The sequence below is a fragment of the Sphaerodactylus townsendi genome, linkage group LG05 (assembly GCF_021028975.2).
Source record: "Sphaerodactylus townsendi isolate TG3544 linkage group LG05, MPM_Stown_v2.3, whole genome shotgun sequence".
NCBI classification, from domain to species: Eukaryota; Metazoa; Chordata; class Lepidosauria; order Squamata; family Sphaerodactylidae; genus Sphaerodactylus; species Sphaerodactylus townsendi.
In genome coordinates this window covers 83,041,084-83,048,479 of record NC_059429.1, presented here as the reverse complement: position 1 = coordinate 83,048,479, position 7,396 = coordinate 83,041,084, and the positions used below count along the sequence as shown (strand labels likewise).

The window sequence follows — 7,396 nt, the reverse complement described above, 5'->3', positions numbered from 1 at the left end:
TGGTAAACTATTAAGAGGCACTTTCAGCTTTCATGCCACTACCTAGGTAAAGATCCCAAAGTCACGTTCTGCTTCCCCTTAACTGGCGAGTGTGTCAATTTTTCCAGATAGCCAGGCTGTGGAAGCAGGAAAGTTTCCCCCTCACACTGAGCTTAATTTGTATGGGTGTGAAAGTTGGACAATGAAGAAAGCTCATAGGAAGAAAGTGGATTCATTTGAAATGTGATGTTGAAGGAGAATCTTACGAATACCATTGTTGCCAAAAAGACAAATAAGTGGGTTCAAGATCAAATCAAGCCTGAAGCTACAACTGAGGCTGTCATTTTTGGTCACATTGTGACAAGATCACTGGGAAAGTCAATGCTAGGAAGAAAAAAGGAAGACCCATCATGACATAGATTGATTGAATCAAGGAAGCCATAGCCCTCAGTTTGCTAGACCTGAACAATAGGACATTTTTGGAGGTCACTAACTGATAGGGTTGCCATAGGTTGCAAGTGACTTACTGGCACTTAACACACAGGGAAGGAGGCATTCATGTAGTGCAACTTGATTCTGCTCCTTTGTTACTGAAAGGCCAGTACATGAATCACTCACACCAACCCACTTCAAAAATCAATGTATCCAAATAGGTTTCTAATACCAGGGGGAATGGAAATTATAATGGCTGCCGGTTCTGTTGAAATGTAGCCAGTTTTTGGACCAATGCTATGTTTCATCCACTGGACATAACACTGCTTTTAGAAGATAAATCAGGACCTGGGAAAACTGGAGAAATGCATGGCAAGGTCTATGGCACAGATATTGCATGAAGTGTGTGTGTGTATGTATGATGTGCTCCTGCTGTAAAAAAGCTTAGGGCCAGTTCTCAAAAAGCAGATGTAAACTGTTCACCAGGAAACTGGCTTCCACTGATAGATGCTATTCCAGTGATCATAGGCTAGTCATAATTCTTCAGAACTCTCTCAGCCCCATCTACCTCACAAGGTGTCTGTTGTGAGGAGAGGAAAGGAATTTGTAAGGCCCCTTGAGTCTCCTTACAAGAGAGAAAGGGTATAAATCCAAACTCTTCTTCTTTTGCTGCTACAATTGTAAGTACTAAGACACTTTTGCGTGTAAGCAGGCTGTCAACCTTCTTTCATCTGCATCCGCTGAAGTAATTAATAAAAACAACAAAAGTGAATGGGATTAAATGTTTGACAGCACGTGTTCTAGAACTTCTGAGTCCAACTTCAAAATCTCCAAGTATGCAGATCCTTTAGACTGCATTCCTTCAAGGGCATAGAAAATAAGGGAAAGGCAAACAGAGCAAAATTATAAGATGGTCCCTTAGGAGACAGATTACAGAGCTGGAGAGGAGGGGCAAAAAACTAATAAATGGGTTTTGGAATGTATTTTCAGAATTACAGAACATCCGTTTAAGAATTTGCATTGAATAGATACAGACGGGCTCAGGCTGAAAGAAGATTAATTCAGATAAACCATATATAAAACCCAAAGCTGCACATATTCAACAAAGCAAAAGTCTGTAAACCTAGTACTCTGTATTTTATTATCAGTAAAGCCTCTGGGGCTTCCCCATGGTGCTCTTGATATACAAGGCACGTACATTTTGCCAGTTTTTCTTGAGCAATGACACAAGGAAATTGATAGCCAAGTGAATGTTGTACACTAACTCATCTTCTGCCATTTTCACATGGCCAACACCTACAGCCAGGCAGAGTACCTGAGAAGAGAAAGTTGAATACTCATTTAACACTACAAATGATCACAAACACTAAAATAGCAAGTTATTTGTTATATCAACATGCAGTTGATTCCAGGATTGGAAGTCAATGGTCCCACTCTTTTGTTGCTTAGGTACAGCATTTCTCAAACTGGGGGCCATGAAACCCCCAGGGAGTCACAAGTCCTTTGAAGGAAAGAGTCTGAGTCCTTCTCATATCCATCTGGCTAGGAATGAGAACAAGGGATATCTGCTCCAAGAGACAGAATTAGAAGAGAAACATCTTGCTATCTCTGATGCAAAATCCTTTCCCATCAAGGGGTGAAACTGATTAGATAATGAGTTTTGAGTTACCGAATAAGCTACCCTTTGAGAATCAACCTGGTAGGTAATATAATGCAATGGACTCCACTAAAACCTGCTTTCAAAATACAGCTTATATGTATAATTCAGCAGACAGAGCCCTCCATGGGACACATGACATGTTGATGCCATGCACTTTGAATGAAGATGTCCAGCACCACTGAGGGAGGACTTGGAAGTTCATGAAAATGTTAAAATCAAAACAGGGGTTCCTGAGTTTTTTGTATACTAAATATAATGCATACAGATCAGATGGTTCTCTCAAGGAACACCTATAGTCATAGTTAGTATGATGTAAATATTTCATGCAAGTACCATCACCAGAATTTTTATCAAATTTACCTTTTTCATTTGAAACTTGATAGTGGACTTGACCTCATCAACTTTGGCCACCATGTTCTCGTTGTGAGTGAGAAGAGAAGGAAACTTGCCAGCTTTGTTCAGACCTGGTCCCAGGATTCGAGGAATCTGCTTAATCAGGGACTCTGAGGCCAAGAAAGCATCATACTTCTTTGCTGCAGAAAATAATCACAAGTGTTTTTATACACGTTGCTACATCCTCCAATCCCAAGCAGAGCTTATTTGGTTCCATAAATAAGTTTTCCATTTCTTTCTCACAACATGTCAACACTAATATTATAAAGCAATAATACCACATAACTGTAATATGATGTATCTTAAGAATTGCTTAAAAGGTCACTATATAGGAATGAAACATGGAAACTTCAGAAAGATAACATGCAAATATTTCATAAAAGTTTTCTCATTGCCAACACAAGTACTCAGAAGTCACAGACAATCCTAACTTCATGGCACATGTGCAAGAAGTCAAAATTAAAACCTTAACATGCAAGCTATACATAACAGTGAGAGTGAAGGTTTGCAGAATTACATGCAGTGCCAAGAAAGTATGTAACTCTCAGCATTCTATGTCACCAAATTCTAGCTAGTATGCCAAATTTGTACACTGGCTACTTCCAAAGTAAATTGAGCACATTCAATCCAGACACTGACACGGTATGCTTTGGGAAAGCAGAAGATGCCAAAGTGCAGTATAATCTTTACACAGAACCCCTGTTTCATGGTACTTCATGATCATTACCTTTAATATATAGGCTCACATGTGGCTACAAGGAAGAAAACTGACTTTTTATAACTCATCACATGGCTATGTTTCATTGATGGACAATAATTTTAAAATATACTAGATCAGTGTATAATCAAGAACAGATTAAAGTTACCCAATCTATTTAACTATGGTCATTAAAAGTAAGCCCACCAATGTATTAAGATAGAAGACTGAAAACTATATTTCTGAGTAAATATGTTTGGAGTTAGAGTGTTAATTAAGCACACTACTATCAAGCACACTACTGGCATCTGTTTTTTCTCTTATACTGGAACCATAGTCCTTTCCCAGCTTTGCTCACCCAGTTTCTTCACTAGTTTCTTGTTCTTATTGAGTTTCTTCAAAGCCTCTATGTCCATATGAGGGATGTCCACTGCTTTGGCCTCATCACAGTGCTGCTGGTCCCCTAGCAAACAAACTGAGAATTTAGGCCGGGGAGCAGTCTTGAGCCTGAGAAAGAGGAGGCAAAAAACAAATATCCATTAAACATCTGCAACAATACAAATATGCAAGGGAAACTCTTTAAACGAAACCTTTACTAGAAACACAGTGTCCCTCAGTGACACACCCAGAATTAGTAATGTGGTTGGTTAGATTCACAAGTGTGATTTACCATACTTCCCTAAGGAAGGGGTACATCTTGCCACGCCCACTTTCAAATGGGGAAGGCTGAGATACCCAGAAAATTCAGCACTCAGTTAACAAGTTGCATTGATAAGCTTATTACATTTAGGATATGTAACTGGCAGAAAAATAAAGGCTAAACAATCAGTTGGTTCAGAACAGCGCCAGACCTGACAGTGCCAGAAAAACGCTTGTCCTTCTGTGGGTCATAGTTTTTCAGACTGATCTGCAACTCCACAGTTTCCAAGAATCTAAAGAAACAGAGAAAAGTTTTATGTCCAAGCCAAACTTGAAGTTGAGAGAACAAGTATGACAGGACAGGCAATTGGAAAGAATATGACATTTAGTGCTCAGCACAAAATCTCTCATTTATAGTGAACTTCACACAGACACAAAGATGTCAAAATAGCCATACTTGCGTGGTTTTGCCTGACTTCCCTGAAGGAGTTCTCGTACTGCTTCATGCAGTGTGTCACGAGATACTTTGCTGCTGTGGATTTAAAGAGCACATACATTAGTCAGGCATGTAATTTTCCTCTCAAACTACAAGATCACTTTCCTTGAACCTTTATCTCAGTCAGTGAAAACATTATTATACATTGAAGGCAGCACCTACAGCCTGTTTCACACAAACCAGTCACACAACAAGGGTTTACCCAGGGATTCATCAAGATATATGTGACAAGGACTCAAAGAACCTTGCTCTGGTTTTAGGTAAAGGTAAAGTTTCTTCTTCAGTCGTGTCCGACCCTGGGGTACCACTGCGAGCAGTGATTTTATAAACAAGCCTCTTTTGTGGGTTAGTTTGCCATTGCTTTCCCTGGCTATTCTTTACCCCCTACCTATGAGCTAGGTACTCATTTACTGACCAAGAAATGGATGGATGGCTGAGTTGACCATGAGCCAGCTGCCACGATATCTGACCCATAGGGAGCTCGAACTCCTGACCGTGTGAGTGGCAGTGCAAGCACTTAACCACTATGCCACGCAGCTCTTGCTCTGGTTTTGGTCTACAATAATTCTGTTAGAACTAAAAAAATTAATAAAACATAATATCTAGTGGATTGGGTGACAGACTAGAATCTGAGAGATCCAACTTCAAATTGCCACTATGCCACAAAGCTTCTTGGTATCCTTGGGTCAATCACTCTCTCTCAGACTAACCTACTTCACAGGATTGTTGTGAAAACATGGCAGAGGAGAGAGAATGTATGTTGCCCTCAGCTCCTTGGAGGGTGGGATTAAAAAAAGGTATTAAATTTGATAAGAAAAACTACTTTATACAGTGTTAAGACTACAGATTTATCTAGTTTAGTAGCTTTGGCACAATGACTTCAACACACTTCTGTTCTCTCACTTTATATTTAAAAGCTAAAATATTTCCTGTCTGTCTCTTTTTAAGAAACAGTCCATATATACTTGCTTTGTCAATATATATTAATCAATATATATTTAGTGCAATTAAGAGGCATTCACTAGGCAGATAACTTTCTTGCAACTTTCCTTCCCCAGCTATTGTCCTTAGCATCACACTGCTTCTATTGTTGTGCTCCACAACAATACAGAAGTGTTTGAGAGAAACACTTCAATACAGAAGTGTTTGAGAAAAAGGTTAACTGGTATTTCTGTATGACAAAAAACGCCATAAAGCTGTTTAGGATTGCAGCGTGGTGTAGTGGTTAAGAGCAGGTGAACTCTAATCTGGAGAACTGGGTTTGATTTCCTGCTCTGCCACTTGAACTGTGGAGGTTTATCTGGTGAACTAGATTAGCTTGTGCACTCCAAAACATGCCAGCCGGGTGACCTTGGGCTAGTCACAGTTCTTCTGAGCTCTCTCAGCCCCACCTACCCCACAGGGTGTTTGTTGTGAGGGGCAAAGGGAAAGGAGTTTGTAAGCCCCTTTGAGTCTCCTGCAAGAGAGAAAGGGGGGGATAGAAATCCAACTCTTATGTTAAAAAAAACTATTGATAAATTCGCTAACACTAAAAGGGCGGGTTCTGTAGAAGAGGAGTGGAGTTTGGATTTATATCCCCCCTTTCTCTCCTGCAGGAGACTCAAAGGGGCTTACAATCTCCTTGCCCTTCCCCCCTCACAACAAACACCCTGTGAAGTAGGTGGGGCTGAGAGAGCTCCGAGAAGCTGTGACTAGCCCAAGGTCACCCAGATAGCGTGTGTGGGAGTGTACAGGCTAATCTGAATTCCCCAGATAAGCCTCCACAACTCAAGTCAGAGCTGGGAATCAAACCCGGTTCCTCCAGATTAGATACACGGGCTCTTAACCTCCTACGCCACTGCTGCTTCAGAAGGCTGAAGCAAGAGTAAAAATGTCAGCAATAGTGGAGACTAGCTTTACATGATGTGCCAGACTAAAGCTGAAGTGGGTAACATTACTCAGCGTTTTTGGACGGGGGCAATAAACCCCAAATGCAAGTGTTTTCTCCACAAAGTTAGAAAACGTTATAGAAAATATCAGGCCTCCTTTCACACACTTAAAAAAACCAAAACCATCTGGGTTGCCAGTCTGGCTTGGTTCATGAAACTAAAGAACTAAACGGGGATTAAAATTCAAACTGGAAAGCGCTTGAAGAGGCAGACCCCGGGGGGGGGGGGGGGTGTACTCCAGAAGCGGCCTAATTATACGAGGCCAGACCGACCCATAACTGGAGCCCCACGTGGCCAAAAGCCGGACTTCAGTTAGGTCTCGATGTCAACGGTCTGGCTTTCAACGAGGAGCTTTCGACGACGCCCCTTCCCTGAGTGATAAAGAACACCGAAAAGACGATTTCGGAGACGCGCCTCGCGACCATCAGCACATACCTCATGTTGGCTTTTCTTCAGCCACCGGAAAAGGAACATTCTGTTCCGGTCAGGTGAAAAAGGATGCGCCTGATCTCGCGAGAACTGCGATGTATCGCTCTGGAAACTCTCTAAGGGGAGGGGGGAGCTTGGGTGCTACTTAAATACAGCAGCGATTTGCACTGAAGCAAACTGCTACGGGAACTGCGAAAAGATAACTCTGCTCAACAACGTTGCCTTCACTTTTGAGATCTCCAGTGGGCGCGCAGGCCCTCTTGAAAATAAGTGTACATTCTTCAGTGCCAACTAGTCACCATGAGAAACATACATGTTCCAAAAATAATATTCCCTTATCTGGAGTACCCTCTAAATCGCACACCATTAGCTTACTATCACGATAATTCTGTTGTTACTAAAAGTTTTGGTTAGCTCTAGCAATGAAAACACGTTGTGGAAAACCCTAAAATTGCACATTAGGTTCAAATCCGCACTGTGCTTACTGGATGGCCTCAGTCCAGTCACTCAGTTTAACCTACCTCATAGGGTTGTAGCAGCATGAATTGATGTTAATATTTACAAGTGCAATAATAATATAGTATTAGTATAATAGGAGCAGCAGTGGCATAGGAAGTTAAGATCTCGTGTATCTAATCTGGAGGAACCAGGTTTGATTCCCAGCTCTGCCGCCTGAGCTGTGGAGGCTTATGTAGGGAATTCAGATTAGCCTATACACACTCCCACACACCACCTGGGTGACC

The 7,396-nt window shown here is 41.4% G+C and overlaps 1 protein-coding gene across 2 annotated transcripts; it reads right to left on the bottom strand.

Moving 5' to 3' along the window:
* Nucleotides 1–1,529: 1,529 nt before the first annotated feature.
* RPL10A (ribosomal protein L10a) lies at nt 1,530–6,762 on the bottom strand. 2 transcript variants are annotated; one of them, XM_048497319.1, is made up of 6 exons: nt 6,660–6,762; nt 4,258–4,332; nt 4,013–4,093; nt 3,520–3,668; nt 2,432–2,604; nt 1,530–1,726 (listed from the first exon to the last, which is right to left on the bottom strand). In XM_048497319.1, exons 1-6 carry the CDS (start codon nt 6,662–6,664, stop codon nt 1,556–1,558), a joined length of 654 nt encoding a protein of 217 aa, XP_048353276.1. In that variant the 5' UTR covers nt 6,665–6,762; the 3' UTR covers nt 1,530–1,555. The 2 variants fall into 2 exon arrangements, with proteins under 2 accessions (XP_048353276.1, XP_048353277.1); XM_048497320.1 differs by having other exon boundaries at nt 4,258–4,329; nt 6,660–6,708.
* Between the last annotated feature and the right edge of the window lie 634 nt (nt 6,763–7,396).

Coding starts and splice junctions, on each gene's coding strand:
- RPL10A (XM_048497319.1), bottom strand. Junction 2,605..3,519: donor GAAACTAGTGAAGAAACTGG/GTGAGCAAAGCT, acceptor TATTTTCTGCAG/CAAAGAAGTATGATGCTTTC. Junction 1,727..2,431: donor TCAAGTTTCAAATGAAAAAG/GTAAATTTGATA, acceptor TTCTCTTCTCAG/GTACTCTGCCTGGCTGTAGG.